The sequence below is a fragment of the Littorina saxatilis genome, linkage group LG10, assembly GCF_037325665.1.
Source record: "Littorina saxatilis isolate snail1 linkage group LG10, US_GU_Lsax_2.0, whole genome shotgun sequence".
Taxonomy (NCBI): Eukaryota; Metazoa; Mollusca; class Gastropoda; order Littorinimorpha; family Littorinidae; genus Littorina; species Littorina saxatilis.
Genome location: NC_090254.1, coordinates 40,754,417 through 40,778,548, shown reverse-complemented (window position 1 = coordinate 40,778,548; position 24,132 = coordinate 40,754,417). Strand labels below are relative to the sequence as shown.

Genomic DNA, 24,132 nt, shown 5'->3' with positions numbered 1-24,132 from the left:
ACGTTTGCATAAAAAAAAAATGGGAGGACAACATTCAAATTGTGCGCACCCAAAGTCCAAATGTTACCACGCCGGAAGTCCGAAAGCGGAAGTGGTGAGAGTAGCACCCCCTGAGCTGACGTCACGACAGAAGCAGACTCTGCAAACCGCGTGGGATCAACTAGAGCGAGACATTGCGACTGTTGGCGTTATCACATTTGTTGGGTGAGCATTGGCTGATTGTTGGATGGGCTATTTGATTGGTTGGTTGGTTGGTGGGTTGGTTGGTTAGTCAACTCGTCTTACTCGTATTTTCTCCATGTAGGGCCTATCAACGTCTTTTCGCTGAATTGAAAGTTTGTCTTTGTTTTAATCGTGGGCTTTTTATTTGTAAAAAAAAAAAAATGTTTGCATCGTTTAACCGACAGAAGATTAGCTCAGAAAAAAATGAAAAGGTTGGTAGAAACACACATTCATAATACAACTTCTGTTCTACTGTCTCCGATATCAACACTTACTGGCTACTCTTACTACTTTTCATCCTTTTCATCCTTACTACTTTTCATCGCAAGGCTCTTCCTCTTCCTCCTACTACCACTACTCCTACTGCCACCACAATTACTACTACTAATTCTACCACTACTACTTCTACTATAACTACTACTATTTCTACTACTACTACTATTACAACAACTACTACTACAACTACTACTACTATTACTACAACTACTACTACTGCTACTACTACTATTACTACAACTACTACTACTTCTACCACTATTATTTCTACTACTACTACTATTACTACAACTACTACTACAATTACTACTATTACTACAACTACTACTACTACTACTACTACTACTACTACTACTACTACTACTACTACTACTCCTCCTACTACTACAACTACTACTACTACTACTACTACGACGACGACGACGACGACGACGACTAATACTTAAAACTACTACCACTTCAGGATATCTCCCCACCCTACTCTTTCTTTGCTTCCCTCCTCTCCCTTTCCGTCTTTCTGTCCGTCCTTCCACAATAAGAACACGCCCAACCGCCACCAACACGACTTCCACCACTACCGCTACTTCCACAATAAGAACACGCCCAACCGCCACCAACACAACTTCCACCACTACTGCTACTTCCACAATAAGAACACGCCCAATCGCCACCAACACAACTTCCACCACTACTGCTACTTCCACAATAAGAACACGCCCAACCGCCACCAACACGACTTCCACCACTACTGCTACTTCCACAATAAGAACACGCCCAACCGCCACCAACACAACTTCCACCACTACCGCTACTTCCACAATAAGAACACGCCCAACCGCCACCAACACGACTTCCACCACTACTGCTACTTCCACAATAAGAACACGCCCAACCGCCACCAACACAACTTCCACCACTACTGCTACTTCCACAATAAGAACACGCCCAACCGCCACCAACACAACTTCCACCACTACTGCTACTTCCACAATAAGAACACGCCCAACCGCCACCAACACAACTTCCACCACTACTGCTACTTCCACAATAAGAACACGCCCAACCGCCACCAACACGACTTCCACCACTACTGCTACTGTGTCGACTATGACATCTCATCATTTCATACTCGCAACACCACAATTTCTTTCAAATTTCCCTTATGGTTCCCTTTTGAGCTTACCGTTTTAATGATGATCATTATTCACGGATGATTTTCACTTCCAAAACTTCTTAATAATTTTAATGATATACGATACCGATACACGCACAGCCTGCTGTTGACCTTACGGTTAATTCATGTATTGATTTCCTACTGCTGACACGTCAAAGTCACCGAGACGAACTTCGTTCTCTAAAGTCTTTCGTCACTTTCCCGGGATACATGCACATGAATGATAATCTAAAGGATTTTATGTGACCCCATAATATTCACGGTATGACGTCTTTTCAAACTTTGATTAGTTTTTGACGTCAGAGATTTCCCTTCGAAAGAGAGAGTCAAACGGAAACGTCTCTGGTGTTTTTTTTATTTGTAAATCTTCTTCTTCTCGTTCTCCTGTTCTCATGGGCTGAAACTCCCACGCACACTCGTGTTTTTTGCTGTGAACTAGTGGGTTTTTACGCGTATGACCGTTTTTACCCCACCAATTACGTCGCTTTCGGGGGAGTTTTTTTAAATTTTTTATATAAAGATATCATATGTCATTAATCCAAGCAACATTAAATATTCACATCTTACAGAATGTTCAAGACCCACCCCCAGGTCGAAGACTTCTTCATGCCCTTCACTGGGCTGGCCAAGACCGACGAGCAGTACAGCTCCACCTTGCGGCAGCACGCGCTGCGCGTCATGGCAACGGTGGAGAAATGCATCCACCGATTGGACGAACCGGAGCGCATGCGCAACATCCTGGAGCAGCTGGGGTCTCGACACATCAACTACAACGCTAAAATCGACTATGTGGATGTAAGATTTGTTTTTGTGGTTGGTGAAAATGTTGATGGTTTGGGTGGTTTGGTTGAAAGAAAACTGTGGTTGGTATTATTTATTCAACATTCCACAAACAGATAAACTGCTAACGTTTCAAAAATCAAAATAAAAAAAGTTATGTTTTGTCAATAATTAAACCTTCCAATAACGTAACATTGTTCTTTTTTTTAAATTCTGATATTTATTCAGAAAGTGATTGTTTTCACAAAGATTTACACAAGAAAGAAAGGAAAATGGAGGTATCTTTAGAACAGCTATACTGGTTGGTTACTGAAATGAGTGTTAGTTGGGACGGATAGTCGCTGGTCGTGCTGCTGGCTGGAAAAACCATCGTTTGGTTAATAAGTTAAGATACTCTAAGTGGCTTCGTTGCCTGACTGATTGATTCAATTAGTCTATTGACATGGGGACTGAGTACTTTTGTGGCAGACTGGTTGACGAACGTTGCGAAGTGTATCAGGTGATGTTGACTCATCGTTTGGTCTTGAGGTTGTTGATGGATGCACGAGGAGGTGCATGAATGAGCGGTTGGATAAACGGAAGAAAGAAGGGATGAAGGGGGGGGGGGATTCTAAAGGACAGAACAAACTAACACAGCCACAGATGAACAGAAACGACGAAACCTCGTACAAGATGCTCTTGCACCAATGTAAAGCCTGTTAATAAGTCAGCGAAGTCGATTTCGCGATGTTTTGGACACTGGATTTGTTGTCAAAAGACTTCGCGAAGCTCGAAGACTTCGCAAAGTCAGCGTCGAACTCAACTAAGTAAGGTCTTAAAAACACGATATCGATCCAAAAGAAACCCAGACGTTTCTATTTGACCCTCTCTGTTGATTTGAAATCTCTGACCTCACAAGCCAAATCCAGAAACAAAGAGACTGCCAACGTTCCAAAATTCAGAATAAAAAAACAAGAAAGTTAGGTTGTTGGAACGTTTGTTATTGACAAAACAGTACATTCACAGATATTTCGACCCAACGGTCTTTTATGTGAACAGACAAACAAATATTCACACAAAACTTATCTTGATACAACCAGTTTAACTTAAACAAGAGGCGAAGCCTTCAAGGCTCACGTAAGAAATCGACAAACAGTAACACAAACTCAATCACTCCGTCACACATACACACACACACACACACACACACACAGTAAGCATAGGTGACACTGTGCAAGAAAGCGAGACACTAGATCTAGATCTAGCCTACTTAAGCCTGTCCTTAATTGAGCCCGTAGTCGACTACACGAAGCTTCGCAAAGTCTTAATACCAAAAACCCGCAGCTACGGCGTGGTACTTTGACCCCAACATCGCTTCTCAAGTTTTGACATGCGAAGTAGTCAGTCGGCTAAGGACCGTTTTGGTTACTTTTTGGCGTCACGTTAGCAAACACATTTTTCTGATAGATTTTAACACCACAACACTAAATCTAAAGTTTTGGGGCAATATTCCAAACCACCGGTGAGAAAAACGTTGGTTTGTGTGTATGTTTTCCTTCTTTGGCGTTACTATTCTTGTTTTGAGGGTTGGGTTCATAAAACGGACATAAAACTTAAACCGCTTGACAGAAATTCTATAACTGTAAATCATTCGAAAGGGAAGGCATTCATGTACACGTTTGTGCCACTTAAAATGACGTCATTATCTGTTTATTTTTGTGAAATTGACAAGAAGAGCGGGGTAGTAGTTGTGCTGAGAAGGATAGCACGCTTTTCTGTACCTCTCTTCGTTTTAACTTTCTGAGCGTGTTTTTAATCCAAACATATCATATCTATATGTTTTTGGAATCAAGAACCAACAAGGAATAAGATGAAAGTGTTTTTAAATTGATTACGAAAATTTAATTTTGATAATAATTTTTATATTTTTAATTTTCAGAGCTTGTTTTTAATCCAAATATAACATATTTATATGTTTTTGGAATCAGAAAATGATGGAGAATACGATGAACGTAAATTTGGATCGTTTTATAAAAAAAATTTTTTTTTTACAATTTTCAGATTTTTAATGACCAAAGTCATCAATTAATTTTTAAGCCACCAAGCTGAAATGCAATACCGAAGTCTGGGCTTTGTCGAAGATTACTTGACCAAAATTTCAACCAATTTAATTGAAAAATAAGAGCGTAACAGTGCCGCCTTAACTTTCACGAAAAGCCGGATATGACGTCATCAAATACATTTATCCAAAAAATGAAACAAACGTCTAGGGATATCATTTCCAGGAACTCTCATGTCAAATTTCATAAAGATCGGTCCAGTAGTTTAGTCTGAATCGCTCTACACACACACACAGACACACACACACACACACACGCACATACACCACGACCCTCGTCTCGATTCCCCCCTCTACGTTAAAACATTTAGTCAAAACTTGACTAAATGTAAAAAGGAGGAATAATTGCAAGCACACACACACACACTTACACACACCCACACATGCCTACACACACGCACGCACGCATACACACACACGCGCGCGCACGCACGTACGCACGCACGCACGCGCACACACACACACACACACACACACACACACACACACACACACACACACACACACACACAAAGACACATACACAAACATACCGACAAAATGATAGACATACACACAGTGAGACAAACCGACACAGAAACACCCACACATGCACGCACGCACTTATGTACGCGAACAAAGACGTAGAGATGCTTATAGAGAAACACTTACGCAACCAAAAAAACACGCACACAAACACACAGACAGACAAACTTCATTCTTGGTAGAGAAATGCATTTCTTTCTGTATTGCTTTCTCTTTAAGTGCGCCTACCTCGCAGAGAGAGAGAGAGAGAGAGAGAGAGAGAGAGAGAGAGAGAGAGAGAGAGAGAGAGAGAGAGACACACACACACACACACACAGACAGACAGAGACACAGAGAGAAAGAGAGAGATAGACAGACTGATAGACAGACTGATAGACAGACTGATAAACAGACAGAGGGAGAGACAAACATACGAACACACAGACAGACATAGACAAACACACAAACAAAGACACACAGACAGACTTTACTATTGTATGTGCAAGTAATTTTGTTAAACCACACGTTACGTTCACTACTGAACGTGTAACCATGTAAAACGTTACTATCTCTTTATATGTGTTTACTTGCATTGTAATCCTGGGGGGGGGGGGGGGGGGTATAAATGTATGTTACGCGCAATACATGCCTTTTAACTTACTAGAATTGGAATTGTCATTTAAAGACTAGCATAAGAGTGTGACACGTGGTTCATTCGTTATTACCTTATTACAAAAAGAAAGAGATAACGGCACTGACGCTACCAGAAATAGAATTTATCAGTGAAATTCTACCATCAATTTAGTAATCGATGCGATGTAAAATTATCCTAAAACTGTGGTATGATCACGACATCGTTTAGCATTTATGATCAAATGGTGCCAATGTGTCCACAATGCACTAATCACAGACAACAGTTATACGCTTTACGTACATGTAACTCTCCAACTGACATTGTCTGCCACTTGAAACAAATGACTTTCGAAGGAAAATTAACTCCTATATATAAATATTATGTATGATTTTTAATAATTACTTGCACTTTTTGAAAATAAAGCTTTTTCTACGATAAGGTGTTTACCCCCTAAATGTACAAGTCATCCGGTAGAAAAACCGGAAGTATCGTGTACTAAGCATATGTATATGTTTAAAAAGTTAATTGTGTTAACGTAGAACATCTTGCCTATGTATATGTTTAGGTTGTGAATACTTTAGGGGAAAAGCATAGCCATTATTCAGTCATCTTTAACTAACACCCCTAATCTCAGGGCCCATTTTGTTAGTGGGGGTAGGGTTTCAATCAGTCAAAAATCACTTTCATTCAATATTGTCTGCCATTTCAAATACATACACGTAATTGCACAATTTCTTGAATTTTAAGATGCTTTAACTGACTATACCAAGAAAACCTGCACTTTTTGTAGAATTAGTTTTTTGTCCATGATTTATGTTTAAAAATGTCAATTCTTACGACAAAAAATGCTAACAGTTGCCTCACCAGACGACACGTACCTACGACGTGAATCGTGTCTGCCAATTAAAATGCATATATTTTGAAATAAGGGGAATCATAACATATTTCACTGTAAAGTGTCTCACTCTAATATCTTCTGGGTTCATGGTGTATTTGGTTAAGTGAATTGCAGATAAGGTTTTTTGAAAATGACAGCTATACATATATTTTATTAAAACTGATACTGGTGGAGTGAAAAACAGACCTGTTTTGAAGAAGTCGTACTAAAATCATTTATGGGCTTCAACTTCACAGTTTGCGTGTTATCTTTTAAAGAAAACCCGTTTTCATCACTAACAATGACCTAATTTACACATACATATCGGTCGGTCATAGTCGCGTTTTTTTAGAGAGGTAGTGTACAAAATGTCGTTTTGTACGTTTAAATTACATGTCCATTATTTTAGTCATATATCAATCAATAAGTAAATGCGCATACTTTTATTAAACGTTACTTTCACTTTAAGATCGCTTCTAACATTTAGTATAATTTCTGACAAATGCACGCTATGTAATAAATTGATAATATTATGGACGCCATAAAACCGGAAGTTGAATTATTTTGCGGTAGCAAAATCCTTTTACAATGATCATTTTCCGTTTATATTGAGCTGATCTTTAACGTTATGGGTAAAAATCTAACAGATTGAACCAAATTATCCTTTTTCAAGCCTGTGTATGTGTAAACTCTTTTTTGCTTCGACCCGGTTCGGTTTTCGGAGTTGATTCAGAATCATCCATTATTTATCTTATATGACTGTTGTTTTCCTCAGTAAATTAACAATTGTTGATGTAAAATAATTCTAGCTGTGAGAATAAACAATTTTCAAGATGTTTTTGATTGCGGTTTCAACCAGGCGTTCAGTTAGCTATACATATCGATTGAGAAAATGGCATTTCCTGTTTTGTCGTCCGCATGTTATACAGATGTTGTTAAAAATAAAACTGTGTATACGAATTAGGCATTTTACTTGCTGCCTGATGGCAACAATCTTTAGCTTTCGTTTAAGGTATAATTTGCTTATATCCGTATGCAGTCAAGCGGTACATGACGTTTTTTTGTAACCTACCCCCTGCGTCATGGCTGCATTTTGCAGAATATGGGTCATGTTACAAAAACGCTTCTCATTCTTAGGTGGTTGGGTTTAGCCATTTGTCGTTTACCGAACTGTGGCTGCAAATAAAACGAACTTTCCAAAAAACATAATATCTAATGTGACCACCAAAAGTAACCCTCCCACTATAGCCAGCCAGGTGACTAAAACTTCGCCGTAGCTCGCAACGAATTTTTTTTTTTTTTGTAAGAAGAGTGCTTTTTGATTCAAGATGGACGACGAAATCAGACTCAATACCATAGTGAAGAATGCACTTATCGACTTTGGTCGATATCGACTAACCTCCTACCTGTATTATTTCATACTGCGATGCATTGACATGTCGAATGAAACTCGAAATCCCAGCGCTCACGCCAACTGGTCCCGGCCGTGCTCAGTCAACGAAATAGAACACATACAATTAACTTACGTCATCATCAAGTACGTAAAGTACAATTTGTGACGTAAAGTACTCAGACTAATAAGATTTGAGACGCCAAGACATGAAAAGATAACTCTCTTTTCCGCCATAGTGCCTTCCAACTAGTCTCGGCCCGCTCAAAATAATGAGCCAAAATGACCGAGACTTTCAGTAATTCCTTCGCGTGACGTCTAACCCTCTTACGCCATAATGTGACGTCTTCAAATGACGAAATGTTAAAGTTTCTACCACAGACATACACACGCACACACGCACACACACACACACACACACACGCACAGACAGACAAAGTTACGATCGCATAGGCTACACTTACGTGAGCCAAAAACCGTTGGGTCGAAATATCTGTGAATGTATTGTTTTGCCAATAACAAACGTTCCAACAACCTTCCTTTCTTGTTTTTTGAGTCAAAAGCCAAAGTTCGAAAAGATGTAATTGCGTCAATAATGGCGTCTTGTAAACATTCTGTCACTTCTTTTGCAAGTCTCTTGGGGAAGTGACAAAGAATTTCAAGAACGAAGTTCGCCTTGGTGACTTCAACATATTAACAGTAAAAAAGTGATCGTAAAACCACCGTCAAGCTGTGCATGCGTGTATAGGTATCGTACATCATTAACAAAACCTCCTTCAATGTGTATAACTTTTTGACATGTAGGTAATGGCACAATGTGTGTTAATACTTTGTAAATTGTATAAGTATAGTGTAGGATTATTTGATTTGGAAATTGTGTACAGAATAATTTATTTATGTATGTTTTTTTGAGGCGCTTAGAACTTTTTTTAGGATTTGCGCCATATATTTACGTATCCTCATTATTATTGCAGAGTTCTAGATGATCGAACGTGTAGCAAAGACCTGTACCTGCACGTGTACGTGTAGGTCACCCGTGACTCACTTTTTTCTCCAATGTTCGAAAAGCATACGTTGTATTGCTCCCACCAAGACTGCAGATCTTGGCCAAACGCTTGACGTAAAAACTAAATTTGATGACGTTACCCGTACACGTTCTCGTACACGTCTTGAAAAGTGCTGATCTAGATCTTGCTAATATCAAAACCCATCTCGCATTGCAGCTGCTGGGGTCCCAGTTCGTGATGGCGGTGAAGGAGAACAGTCCTCAGTGGGGCGACGACCTGGAGACGTCGTGGCTCAGCCTGGTCAAGACCATCACCTTCTTCATCAAGAAGGGGTGGTTGGACCGCCAGGAGCTCGAGGCTACCCGGGAGGCTACCCGGAAAGAACTGCTCTCCAAGAAAGCCAGGCAGACCTCCTCGACCACTGCGGATAGGGCCTCGAGGGCGTCCAAAGACCTGGGGTTGGTGTACAGCATGGCTGAAGAGTCTGTCGGAGAAGGGTCCCTCAAGGGAAAGACGAAGAGGTCCAAGCGCTTCTGGTCGAGGTCATCAACGATGGAAGGCCCTGGAGATGACACCACGGAGAGGTCCAAGGCTTCTCAAACTGGGGAGGCCCGATCTCTAGAATTGATAGATAAATCACGAACAGAAGACGAAAACTCCAAGGCTTCTCCAACTGTGGATGCCCGATCTCTAGAATTGAGTTTGAAATCACCAACCAGAGACAATGTCAACGTTGAATTCACAGTCTCTGAAACCTTGGAAGCAGTCTCTTTAAAACTAAGGTCACCAACTGAAGACTCAGAAAATAATGCCAATGTGAAATCGTCGAGCGAAGAACTCCGAGGTGCAATAAACGAGGAGTGCAAAACGTCTGCAAATAGAGAGTCTCGATCACTGAACAAGACTTCGACTGGTGCAACAGTCGCAGAAAATGCTAGCACACTTGCCACAGATGTCCTGTCCACAATGTTGCCTGAAGGCAGAAAAGACAACACAACGACGGACCAGCCCAACGCGACTATTAATTCTGTCCTGGAGAACAACTGTGCTCATTCAGGATCGAAAAAGGAGGACGGCAAAACGGTAGAATCGTCTCGGCAGGACTCGGCGTCGAGCAGTGAAGGTTTTAGCCAGGAAAAGCTTTTAAAGAAGGTGATGAATGGGGAAGCAAACAACACAGCGCACAAGCTGCAACACAGTGAATGTTGCTAGTGCAAGGACGTCGCAAAACATTGAATGTTGCTAGTGCAATGACGTCGCAAAACAGTGAATGTTGCTAGTGCAATGACGTCGCAAAACAGTGAATGTTGCTAGTGCAATGACGTCGCAAAACAGTGAATGTTGCTAGTGCAATGACGTCGCAAAACAGTGAATGTTGCTAGTGCAAGAACGTCGCAAAAAAGTAAATGTTGTTAGTGCAATGACGTCGCAAAACAGTGAATGTTGCTAGTGCAATGACGTCACAAAACAGTGAATGTTGCTAGTGCAAGGACGTCGTAAAACAGTGAATGTTGCTAGTGCAATGACGTCGCAAAACAGTGAATGTTGCTAGTGCAATGACGTCGCAAAACAGTGAATGTTGCTAGTGCAATGACGTCGCAAAACAGTGAATGTTGCTAGTGCAATGACGTCGCAAAACAGTGAATGTTGCTAGTGCAAGGACGTCGCAAAACATTGAATGTTGCTAGTGCAATGACGTCGCAAAACAGTGAATGTTGCTAGTGCAATGACGTCGCAAAACAGTGAATGTTGCTAGTGCAATGACGTCGCAAAACAGTGAATGTTGCTAGTGCAATGACGTCGCAAAACAGTGAATGTTGCTAGTGCAAGGACGTCGTAAAACAGTGAATGTTGCTAGTGCAATGACGTCGCAAAACAGTGAATGTTGCTACTGCAAGGACGTCGCAAAACAGTGAATGTTGCTAGTGCAATGACGTCGCAAAACAGTGAATGTTGCTAGTGCAATGACGTCGCAAAACAGTGAATGTTGCTAGTGCAAGGACGTCGTAAAACAGTGAATGTTGCTAGTGCAATGACGTCGCAAAACAGTAAATGTTGCTAGTGCAATGACGTCGCAAAACAGTGAATGTTGCTAATGCAAGGACGTCGCAAAACAGTGAATGTTGCTAGTGCAATGACGTCGCAAAACAGTGAATGTTGCTAGTGCAATGACGTCGCAAAACAGTAAATGTTGCTAGTGCAATGACGTCGCAAAACAGTGAATGTTGCTAGTGCAAGGACGTCGCAAAACAGAATACATTGCGATGATTACGAGTACGTTGTGAAAAAGTGAAGAATATGCCTTCCTTGCGAATATTAGGAGTACGTATGTTGCTAATGTTCACATCAATAGAAAAATAGGGGCGAATAGTTAAGAACATTTACGAATGTCTTGCGACCATGTCCCAATCATTACGATTTATTGGCGAATTATATTCGCAAGGGCAATTCGACACAGTGTAAGAGTAGCATTAGAGCTCATCACTGGCGCTGCCAGAAAAGGTTATGTGCAGGTAACCTGGGAATCACAAATGATGAACGGTGATAACGGAGCATCACAGAAAGCGTTTATATCTGAACAAAAATCTCAGTGGCCAAACGACTCAAAACTAAGGACTAAAGAAATACTGAGTTCTGAGTTCCGAGGTTGTAGAAACAGTAAGATGAAAGAGAAAGTGACGACTAAAACAAATTCAAGATGGAATAGTGGTGTATCGTGCCGCAAAATAGGGCCAATTAAGGAACGGGAAAATGTCATGTGAGATGTGGTGTATCGTGCTGCTTCTTCTTCTTCAGCGTTCCAGAAATTCTGGTGACGTGTGAGCTCGTTTGCCCATCTGGGTTCCCCACACTATACTCTGAGAGCATAGCCAGCTTCGCTCCGCTTTCGTTGGGTAGGCATGCTGGGTATTTCCGTGTTTCATAACCCACCGAACTCCGACATTGATTACAGGATCTTTTCCGTGCGCACTTGGTCTTGTGCTTGCGTGTACACACGAAGGGGGTTAAGTCACTAGCAGGTCTGCACATAAGTTGACCTGGGAGATTGGAAAAATCTCCACTCTTGACCCACCAGCGACCGGGATTCGAACTCACGACCTCCCGATTAGGAGGCCGACGTCTTACCACCACGTCACTGCGCCCGTCATATCGTGCTGCAAAGAAAGGTAAAGGAAAGGGAAATCAAAGACAAAACGCAATGCCCTGATCCACCAAGCTAATGGCGGATGAAAGGTAGAACAATGTGTGAACAATGTGTGAACAATGTTATAGCAACAAGACGAGAAAGTTCGCCACTCGAAATGTATAGGTTAGTGGTGTTTTTGTATGTGCTGCACAAACTTGGACGAAGCCAGAATAAACAAGGAAGGCAGAGCGCTAACGGCAGTATCTAACAACAAGTTGAAGTGAGTATTCTAAATACAGACACTAGCAGTACATGAGAGTTATGCGCAACCAGTCAACTGGCGATATAAAGAATTAGAAGCATTAGTATCCTACATACGTCAGAGAGACCACCCATGTCATAACTAAACCATATGCTCACATGTGTGCATACAGGGTGACCCAAAAAAAAGAGTACCCAAACAAAATTGAATAACTTTGTCAATTTTAACTTTTTTTTCTTTCTTTTTGAGGTGAGTCAAGCTAATCCACTGCATGGTTGGATGAAATAAAAGCTGTTCTCACAATGAACTATACTAATGATCAACGGACGTTTTGCATAGAGACCTATTTTCGCACAAAATCATACAGAGATGTGCAAGTACAGTTCCAGAGACACTTCGGTCAGCGCGATTTCTATCTTTGGGGGTTCCTGAAAGACAACATCTACAGGAACAACCCACAGACAATCACAGAACTCAAGAGAGCCATCACAACAACCATTCGCGGAATCTCGCAACAGGAGTGTGTGCGGTTGATTGATAACTTTGCGCGGCGAGTTCAAGTTTGCCTGCAGCGGCGTTTGGAGCATGTTCTGTAGAATGAGCATAACTTTCCTGAAAGACAAGCTAGAACGCTAAAATTTTCTGTGCAAATCATGCAGAGGCTACTTGTGTGTGTAAATAAATTTTATGAAGATTGCTTTATTTTTGTTCAATTTATGACGTTTTGTTTGGGTACTCTTTTTTTTGGGTCACCCTGTATAATTTAAATAAGGTTTGTGGCAGGGACCTAATGGACGAATTCCGAAAATAACTGTCAGGTTTGTACTGGTTGTGAAAGAGTGAATACCCTTGCTTTTAGTATTTATTTACTTATTTATTTATTTATTTATTTATTTATTTATTTATTTATTTATTTGGTGTTTAACGTCATTTTGAACCACGAAGGGTTATATCGCGACGGCTTGCTTTCAGTGACACAAACAGGCGGGGATGTAGCTCAGTCGGTAGCGCGCTGGATTTGTAGTCGGTAGCGCGCTGTCAGCGTGAGTTCGTCCCCACGTTCGGCGAGAGATTTATTTCTCAGTCAACTTTGTGTGCAGACTCTCCTCGGTGTCCGAACACCCCCGTGTGTACACGCAAGCACAAGACCAAGTGCGCACGAAAAAGATCCTGTAATCCATACATGTCAGAGTTCGGTGGGTTATAGAAACATGAAAATACCCAGCATGCTTCCTCCGAAAGCGGCGTATGGCTGCCTAAATGGCGGAGTAAAAACGGTCATACACGTAAAAGCCGTGGGAGTTTCAGCCCATGAACGAACAAACAAACAAAAGAATGAATACCCTTGCTTAAAATTACTTGGACAAACATTGGAGGAGCCAATCACTAGCGAGGAGTGTGTCTGAAACACGTTTTCGGACATCGAGGAGAGTCTGCGCAAAATTGACTCTGGGAAATAAATCCCTCGCCGACCATAGGGATCGAAACCACGCCGATAGCAGCAACTGATTTGAACCCAGCGACGCTACCGACTGAGCTATTTCCCCAGGAGTAAAGTCTCGGGATTGTACTCGCTGCGACAGAACGATGGATAGAGCCTCACTGAAAGTGATAATACAATAATGACGCGACGTCCTAACATATCCCATGTCAAATAACAAAGGGAAGTAAATTGTCTAAAAATAGACAACACCAGATAGTGAGAGGTACGTGGCACCAGTCTTCTGGCGCCGGAGAGAATAGGAAGCATAGAAAGGAATAAATGACTGTCATCCCTATGGCTTCACTATCCCACGTTGTCCTATGTCTATCTTGCCCTCGTATTTACATTTACGTGGGATAGTGAAGCCACACAGCATAGATCTTGTTATGCATAGAAAGGAATAAATGACTGTCATCCCTATGGCTTCACTAACCCACGTTGTCCTATGTCTATCTTGCCTTCGTATGTAAAGTACAGCATAGATCTTTTTATGCATAATTAAACTTGGGCAAAAATTATAGCAACACATTATGCAACTCAGCGAAAATATTCACACCCGTGTCATTCTATTCAAACACTCTGCACTCTAAGGCCTAGGCGCTCGTTTTTGCTGTTGTTTACACTGTTTTCGCACACTTTTTGGGGGGGGCGATTTTTTTTTTAGAGCACTCTTAATTTGATTGGCTGTCCCCTGACCCATGTGGAAGAAATCAAAACAGCAAAAAAGTGTGCAAAATATCCAAAACAAACGCCTTTTAGCAAATGTGACCCTCCACCACGGAATGAGTCGCATGTCACCTTTGCATGATTTTCATATTTTTACATTTTCCTCAAGAGTTTGTTATGCTCTATCCAGTGGTGAAACCTGTTTTAGAAAAGAGCGAAAACTGTTTGAGTTATAAGCCTGTGACTAAGGTGACCCTCACACTGTTACCAGACACTCCCCGGACTTATATTAAGCCCAGCGCAGAACCGCGCGAGGTGACATGCGACTCATTTTGTGGTGGAGGGTCACAAATACCGTAGCCGATTTTGATACGATGACACGGGTAATGATTAAAAAAAAAATTGAAGTACAAGAAGTTCTGCAATGTTTTTTGGCCTATGTTTATATCAAAGATGCACTGAGTAAGTCAAACTCTTATCTCACTAGTCTGTGCCTTAGTCCTCTTTGCCTCTTGTTGAATGAAAGGTGTGTTTGTTTGTTTGTTTGCTTAACGCCCAGTCCACCACGAAGGGTGATATCAGGGCGGTGCTGCTTTGACATTTAACGTGCGCCACACACAAGACAGAAGTCGCAGCACAGGCTTCGTGTCTCACCCAGTCACATTATTCTGACACCGGACCAACCAGTCCTAGCACTAACCCCATAATGCCAGACGCCAGGCGGAGCAGCCACTAGATTGCCAATTTTAAAGTCTTAGGTATGACCCGGCCGGGGTTCGAACCCACGACCTCCCGCTCACTGGGCGGACGCCTTACCACTAGGCCACCGTGTCGCGGTGAATGAAAGGTACATTTGGTGTTGATTTTTGGTGTGTCAGCAAAATAAATATGACAGAAAAGGAAAACGAAGTCTTTAGAAACTTTTTAAAGCGTTTTTAATAGTCCTACATGTCATGTGTTATGTGAGATTTAGTCAAACATAATTTATGTGTGTGTGTTTGGTACACCTGCCTTGCGATTGTAGGGAAATTGATTGCTCTAACTGTTTGTGGGGTTTCACTTCATTGCATTTTGCTGCTGGCTCTTTTTAGAGCGAGCATCGTCTCAGCAGCAAACTCTTCATTGTATCATGAGTTCTTGGTCTGTTGGGTTACTTTAATGATTAATAAGTCAACGTGCTTGTAATTGTGGGAATTATTTATATTCTAATTCATTCAAAGTTCCATAAATGAACTTATCTTGGTATTCTTAATTGCAAAGTGTGTTTCTCTCATTTAATTATGTTTCGAAATGTAAATCACCGTAGACATGTTCAGTTTTTCCTCTGTGTGTGTGTGTGTGTGTGTGTGTGTGTGTCTGTGTGTGTGTGTGTGTGTGTGTGTGTGTGTGTGTGTGTGTGTGTGTGTGTGTGTGTGTGTGTGTGTGTGTGTGTGTGTGTGTGTGTGTGTGTTTTACTAAATGCTTTACACGCGGGAAATGTTGTTTGTGTTAATTGGTCACATTAAATCATCATCCAAACCCATGTTATATATATCAGTTCTATCCGCCACTATCTTACCCCCCAAGCCGCTCAAACTCTAGCCTGTTCTCTAGTTCTATCAAGAATAGACTATTGCAACAGCCTGTTCTATGGCTGTGATCAAAAACTTGTCGAGTGACTCCAAAAGGTACAAAACTCTGCCGCCAAATTGATATATCGTTCTAAGAAGTTTGATCATGTCACACCACTTCTTCGTTCCCTTCATTGGCTTCCCGTGTCCGCTCGTATCAGATACAAGCTTGCTTGTATCTGTTTCTCTGCCAAATTTGAAGATGGCCCTAAATACCTCAAGGAACTGCTCGTCACATATGACAATCCCTCTGACTACAACCTCCGCTCACGCGCTGACAGTCGCAAACTGGAAACTCTCGAGCGAAGCTTGCCTTCTTTTGGAGATCGCTCGTTTGCTTCTGCGGCTGCCATTGTCTGGAATTCTCTCCCTTCCTCCGTTCGCCATTCTGCTTCTAAGGACTCTTTCCGCAGTTCCCTTAAAACGCACCTTTTTCGCGAATCCTTGTAAATTGTCCTTGCCATCTTTATAGACTGTTAGAGGTGAAGTTAGATTCGTTGTTTGAATGTGTCTTTTTTGTATAGTTGCTTCAGCTTTGATTGAGCCATAGGGTTGTGTATGAAATTTGCATTTAGTCTTTCTTTTTCTTGCTGAGTGTATGTACAGTCTAGAGAGGAGACGGACATGGTGTGAGCTTGTCCAGGGGGGTATATGAACATCTCAGTGGCAGGGGGATGGAAGCACTTGCTAATGAGTGGGAGTGTGTATGCGCGTGGTGTGCACGAGGATGTATGCATGTGAGTGATATTTGTAAATGTGTATTATGATAATATCATCTTTGTATTTATATTATTGAAATTGTTATTAATTAATTAACTCAGACTTCGCACTGGACATAACAGACTAAACCATCATATGGCCACAAAGCTGAAGCTAGTTCCCTCCCCCCTATGTCCGTGTGGCAAGAATCAGACAGCAGAGCACATCCTGCAGGCTTGTCCATACCACAGTGCTCTGAGGGACACCACCTGGCCAGAGGAGACAGCGCTACAAAAGAAGCTATACGGCCCCAGAGAGGACTTGGAGAGGACAGCACGTTTCGCCCTGCAGTCCGGACTGACGATCTAACAGCGAACGACAAGAAGAAGAAGAAATTGTTATATCTCGATGTACAGCGCTAAGAGCATAGTTAAATTTGTGAAGCGGCGCTATATAAGCTATCTTTTTTATTATTATTATTATTATATAACTGAACAAAAAAAAGTTGGTGGAGGTATGATACGAAAAAACCCTTTGAGACTTGGATAGTGGATAAGTTGGCTGGGAAATGTTACTTACTTATATACACAAAACGCCGCAGGTAGAGAGAGACCTACCGATCTATGAAGAAGACGAGAAAAAAATCGAATATGTCATTACTGGTCTGTCTAAAACCACCTCCCGCTGGAGGGATTTTGCAACCAGCGCAGTGAAGCGAGCGCCAGCAAGCAGGATGTCCCAGAACTGTGATGGTCTTTTGCAAAGCCCCCACGGCATTGCCCTTCTCGAACAAATCACTGTCCCACGCATCATCTGCCAACATCACAAACGGATGTACAAATCTGTCAGCTTTTACCGACGAGAAACTTAGTGTCCATTATGTTCACTGATTAACATCCTTACTGTCGTCTTCTTCTGCGTTCGTGGACTGAAACTCCCACGTACACTCGTGTTTTTGCACGAATGGATTTTTACGTGTATGACCGTTTTTACCCCGCCATTTAGGCAGCCATACGCCGCTTTCGGAGGAAGCATGCTTGGTATTTTCGTGTTTCTATAACCCACCGAACTCTGACATGGATTACAGGATCTTTTCCGTGCGCACTTGGTCTTGTGCTTGCGTGTGCACACGAAGGGGGATAAGCCACTATCAGGTCTGCACATAAGTTGACCTGGGAGATCGGAAAAATCTCCACACTTAACCAACCAGGCTGCCGTGGCCGGGATTCGAACCCTCGACCTTCCGATTAAGAGGCCGACGTCTTACCACCCCGCCACAGCGCCCGTCTCTTAACATCCTTACTGTCGTCAAAGAAACATGAGTTTACACACCGTTGATTTCGGAAAGTATGGAAGAAAGAACACTTCTGGCGGAAAATGAGAACATTCCTTGATCAGTTTTGAGAAGTGACAGCTTAAGAATATATGATAATTTAACCCATGACAAAGTTCGGTGGCAGGTAAGAAAAAAATCGAACTTATAAACAAACATATCAGTTCATACGGGTCAATCCATTGAACTCTTTGGACGAATTTGAAATCTCAAGAGGCAACAAATTCGATCAATAAATAAATAATCGACATTTTGCGTTTGCGCAATTCCGAATAAACAACTTACTCCTCAATGGAAGAATATTGCACAATATTTTCAGAGAGAGAAAAATCAGATGTTGTCACTACTGGAATTTGCACAGAGTCCGACAAAGAGCTGTTTTATGTGATTTTTGTTTTATTTCTCCGGCTTATTTAAAGTTTGATACAGAAGGAAATCCGTCAGTGGAGGTTTTTTATCGTGTATAAACGTCTGTGTTGAACCCTTAGTTCTTTCTGTTTCTAAGCGATTTTGAAAGATATATCGCACGCCAGTTTAAATTTCAGTAATCGACACAACGCGTGTCAGTTCTGCAACTGCAGACAAGAGTTTCGTTTCGCTGCTGAGGCCAAACGGATAAATTCGCTCTTAAAGTGTAGGATAACCCATCGGTTTCTCTCTCCCTCCAATCTCTGGCACCCACCTTCCTTAAATGTACGTTCCTTACCATTTAGAACATCTTTAAAATCACGAAATCTCAGTTAGGTGTTTATTTTGGACGGTAGCATCTTTCTACCTGGAAATAAACAATGAATTGACTGCCTCACCAGGCTGCTTCAAGTAAGGAGATGATTGTTTTGTAAATGGGGCTGTAGAGGATTCTCTCTGGGTTTTTTCCCCCTCCAGTTTGTCCTTCTGTTCGCACTTTGATCTCTGGTGTTTGACGACCGATTGAGCTGAAATGTGGTACAGTGGAACCCCCCTTTTAAGACCCTCCAATTTCAGACTTCCTCCTTTTTAAGACCCTCCTTTCTCAGATGTTTTGTTCATAACCTCTGGGAATTAACGTTCGCCGTTTAATTTTAAGACTCCCTCCTTTATACGACCTGATTTTATCATATTTTTGAAGTTCGTTAAAGGGGGGTTCCACTGTAAACACACTGGAAATGGGGGATACACGGTCTTAGCACCATTGACTTTTGGTATGTGCCCAAGTGGAAGGATTCTCTCACCTCATAATAATGTAAAAGCAAGGATTGATCCATGGCGGCGGACAAGATACTTTGCATGGAAATAACCATCGTCTGATATATAGAAACATTTCCCTGCTGGCACAAGCATGCCGCCATACTTTTGCAACGGGGAGAAAAGCTTAATCCCACACACATAATCCTCGTCTCAAAGAAAAAGACAGCGGGGAGAAAAAGCATTATTAGCACATTTATCTCATTTGGCGACGTGTCGGTAGCTCAGCGCTGTGCAATAGAAATCAAAACTTGACTAAATGTAATAAAAGAGAATGTATCGATTGGACACAGGATTTCCCTTCTTTGAGCCATGTGACGTCAGAGGCCGACAAAAATTCATAAATTTTAGGCTGCCAGCCGAGACTACAAAATAGTGCATGTTTGTGTGCGTTCAATCATAAAACCTAAAAGGAATTCAAACCAGAATCGATCGATACATAAATGTTCTTTGTATTTTTGACCAAAATATGACATTTTACACAGATCTCGGAAGTCATTGTTCACCTCGAACACTAGCGCGGTCTCGGAAGAACACTGACTGTCTCCATCTGTGTAAAATGTCATATTTTGGTCAAAAATACAAATAACGTATAATATTAAACAAATGATCGAGGCAGAGCGCTGTTTAGAGATCTGATAATTTACTATTAGACATGATTTATGCATTTAGATAAATTATCATTATCTTGTTAAATTTATTTGTTAAATTTTATATGCATTTAGAGGGCTTACTTCCCTTTGTTTATCAGAAATATAAATAACAGCGATCACACTGCTTTATAGAAATGTCGCTTTTGGCACAAGCATTCCGCCATACTCTCACATCGTGGGAAGAAGCATCGTCTCACAAAAGGAATTATCGCCTCAAAGCAAGAGGCAGTCAAGAGAGGGAGCAATTATTTGCAAATGAATCACATTTGGCCTTAAGAAAGACACGTTAAGCGGGTGTCTTCACTTGATTAGGGGAGCGTGCAGTGCATAACCGCTGTCAAATTTAAGGTGCAGTGTTGGTTCACTGCTCGTGCTGCCCGCACTCAGAGCTGCTCTGACACGCAATACGTCCAACATTAAAGGCCCACTCCGCTTCGTGAAAACAGTTCGCCGCGCTGTTGTAGATCTGATCAGGCCTAATTTACATGGGATTAGACGATCCCTCCATTTGGTTTCATACCAAAAATGATCAGTCTGGACAGGGGCGGATCAGTTGCTTTGTAAGGGGGGGGGGGGGGTGCACTTTGAATCGAAAGTGATTGTGATGGGCGCAAAGCGCCCGAATTTGCTAGGGGGGTCCGGGGGCATGCCCCCCCGAAAAATTTGTTGGCCCAAAGAAGCAAAATGGTGCCATCTGGTGCCATTTGAACTTAGAAATGGTCATAGAATCAGCTTTTCAATTTATTTTTTTATTTTTTTGCTGTAGGGGGGGTGCACCTGCACCCTGTGCACACCCCCCCCCCCCCCCCCCCTCGTCCGCCCCTGTTGGATGCTCTCTATGCGCAGTGGTAGTTGTTTTAAGAATTGATTTCGTGAAAGCCACTGGTGCTCGGAAATGATTTCATCGCACAAATTGTTACTCAAAACAGCAAGCAGTCAGGGTGTTGATTTTTGGTATATGACCAAGTGGAGGGATAGTCTTACGCCATGTAAAAGCCTGACCAGCTCTGAGACAGTCGGGCGAACTGTTTTCACGAAGCGGAGTGGGCCTTTAAAGGTGGTGTCCTTCTCGTGAAATCGATATTGTTCCCCACTATTCGTGCACAGGCTTTACATGGAGTGTGATTTCCCATGTGTACTTTTATACCAAAACTCGATGATGTACGTGAAACTGATTTTGTTCGACACCATTGTTATTCTGCTAAATTAGTTCAGGGAAAAAATCATCACTCATGTACATTTAGACCAAAACTCGATGGCGTGGAACTGATGTTTGTTGTTGTATTTTGGAAGTATATAACAGCTAAATTATTTCAAGGGAAAAAAATCATCACTCCCCGCAAGACGTTGGTTGTTGGTTTTAACGTCAATTGTTATAATTATGAAGTCTTATATCGCGCGCGTTTCTCCAGACTCGGACTCAAGGCGCAGGGATCTACTTATGCTATTTATGATCAATTCAACCTATTAGGCTACGCGGGTACAGATTAAATTTGTTTCCTTTATAGCAAATCCAAAAACAAAGAGACTGCCAACGTTCCAAAATTCAGAATCAAAAAACAAGAAAGGTAAGTTGTTGGAACGTTTAATTTGACAAAACAATACATTCAAAAATATTTCGGCCCAAGGGCCTTTTAAGTGAACAGACTTTATTCTTGATTTAATTGATAAATTGACTTATAAATTTATTCGTGACAATTTATAAATCAAACTTTATAGCAGTTATGACGGTCTCCTAGTTTGAAACTATTTATGTGTAGGGGCCTAGTAGGCTCCAAGCCAGCTAGGCCTACCGTGCACCCCCCTCAGGATCCAGCTTCATTAGGCTAGAGATATTCATTGGGGTCTACTGAACACGTTTTAACAAGTTCGCCACGAAAAAACTCATTCCCACTACTACTTATGCCCCTTTGTTTAAGGGTACCCCCTCGAACGCTAAATTTATCTGTGCAATCACAACAATGCACAGCTGCAATGAATGAACAGAGAACCACTTTTTTGAAATCAAAACAGTTAAATTGATCATTAATCTTGTACAAAATACCTATTACAGTGTTCAATGTTTGATAGGTTGGCTGTAGTGATGCTTGATAGGCGCGAACCGTCATTTTCACAGTGCGCAAAGCTTGTCAACTTTGATGAGTAAAAGGTTTCAACAAATTTGGGTTTTCTGTTTCATTTTTTAGAAAGTACAATGCCTTTGGATAATTTCAAGCCCCATTTGGAATTCCTGAGAGGATTTGTTGTGACACCAGATGAGATATTTCTCCCCTACCCCCTAAACGTGAAATTTTAGGAAAATGTCAAAAAACATTTTTCATCAAATATTCATTATAACTTCTCACTGTTTTCCAATCAAATAACAAAAGTAATCACATTGGCGACCAAAATAGTTCCTTTGTTCATCTTTTAATAGAACTACAACATTATTATAATCTTCTCAAGACTGACATGTAAAACAAAATGTTCAGATATAGACATCTATTCTAACTGTCGCTTAAATATAGTGCTCTTGCTTCTTAGTTTCCATGATTAAAGGTAGATTAACATAAGAAAGACACTCTAAGAACTAATGTTTCTTTATGTAAGTGCAGAATGTTTGCTCATAAATGCACATGTTTTATGAATCAATTTCAACTTTATAGAAATGACATAAAAAAGTCATTGCAAAGAACTATGTCAACTTTTTCTTTCAAAAAAACCACACGCACGCACGCACGCACGCGCACACACACACGCACGCACGCACGCACGCATGCACGCGCACGCACGCACGCACACACACACACACACACACACACACACACACACACACACACACACACACACAAATCTTAGACTGTTTTTGGAGCAAGAAAGTCAAGTTCACAGGACAAGTTCGTCCGATTCACAGTCAGATTCAGATTCAAGTGAATCGTCCAGTCCATTTAGGAACAGTGGTGCCTCCTTCTCCTTCTCTCCTTCCTCGTGAACCTCAGTGAGCAGGCTATCAATAACTGTCAGTGAGAGAACCAACTCTTCATTTTCTTCAGTCCAAAGAGGCTCAAGGATTCCATTGTTCAGCATCCTTCCATGACCATCAGTGGGGTTGGGAATCTCTGGGAGTGGCAGGTGAGCGCGCTTCCATGTGGCTGTCTGGTAGTTGGCCCTTCTTGCATGTTGTTTGAGGCTCTTGTGGCATAGAAGGCGCTGACTGAGTCACAGTCAGTAAAGGCGAAGAGAAAGCAAGACAGAACAGTGAGGTCGCGTGAGTTCTTCTGCAAGGGCAGCAATAATGAGCAAACGTTTCCTATTTGCTTTGCCCGTGTCAAAGAGCAATGTGATTTCTCCTTGCTGGCCAGCATAATGCAAGAGAATGAAGAACACGTCGCTGTCTGGGCTCTTTACTTTGATAGTCTGGTAGCCTTTTTGAAGGCCATACTGACAGTACACGATGATTCTTGAGTCTGTTTTTTCTTGGCTGGATGTCAGATCATTTAGTAGTTCCCTTTCTGTCTTGATGCCACCAGATGACGTGAGCTGACCAGAACAACATTCCTTCTTTTGAGTTTGTCTGCCAAGGCGTCCCTGCTCCAAACCTCCAACATAAATTGTATGAATTGCGACTTCTTTTCGTCATTTGACAAGAAGGCTGTCTCCAGAAAGATTTTTTTTCTCACCAGAACCCCTCATCTGTGCTCAAGACGAAATCTGTTGTCTTTGCAAGAACTCAAAGACTTGCAAGCAGATCTGTCGAAAACGTGTTGGTACCAGAGCCTTCACAAAGGCTACAAGACCATCAAATAAAGAGCCCAGACAGCGACGTGTTCTTCATTATCTTGCATTAGGCTGGCCAGCAAGGAGAAATCACATGGTTCTTTGACACGGGCAAAGCAAATAGGAAATGCTCAACATCGCTACCCTTGCAGAAGAACTAACGCGACCTCACTGTTCTGTCTTGCTTTCTCTCTTCGCCTTTACTGGCTGTGACTCAGTCAGAGCCTTCTATGAAAATGGAAAGGTATCCGGTCAAAATCCTGCAGCAGAAACCCAAGTTTGTGAAAACGTTCAGAAGAATGGGTGAATCATGGGAGATGAAGAAAGAGCTGCTGGATGTGCTGTAGTTCAAATGCT

At 41.7% G+C, this 24,132-nt stretch overlaps 1 protein-coding gene across 1 annotated transcript in view; it reads left to right on the top strand.

The window, feature by feature from the left end:
• LOC138978834 (globin-1-like) overlaps positions 1–12,874 on the top strand; it is a 13,353-nt gene extending 479 nt beyond the window's left edge. Inside the window, exons 1-4 of the mRNA XM_070351616.1 lie at positions 1–204; positions 2,242–2,467; positions 9,179–9,294; positions 12,008–12,874. The exon at positions 1–204 is cut by the window's left edge and continues 479 nt beyond it. Of these exons, the coding sequence (XP_070207717.1) occupies positions 20–204; positions 2,242–2,467; positions 9,179–9,294; positions 12,008–12,170 (690 nt within the window). The 5' untranslated portion in view covers positions 1–19 and the 3' untranslated portion in view covers positions 12,171–12,874. The remainder of the gene's footprint in view (positions 205–2,241; positions 2,468–9,178; positions 9,295–12,007) is intronic.
• Positions 12,875–24,132: the final 11,258 nt, after the last annotated feature.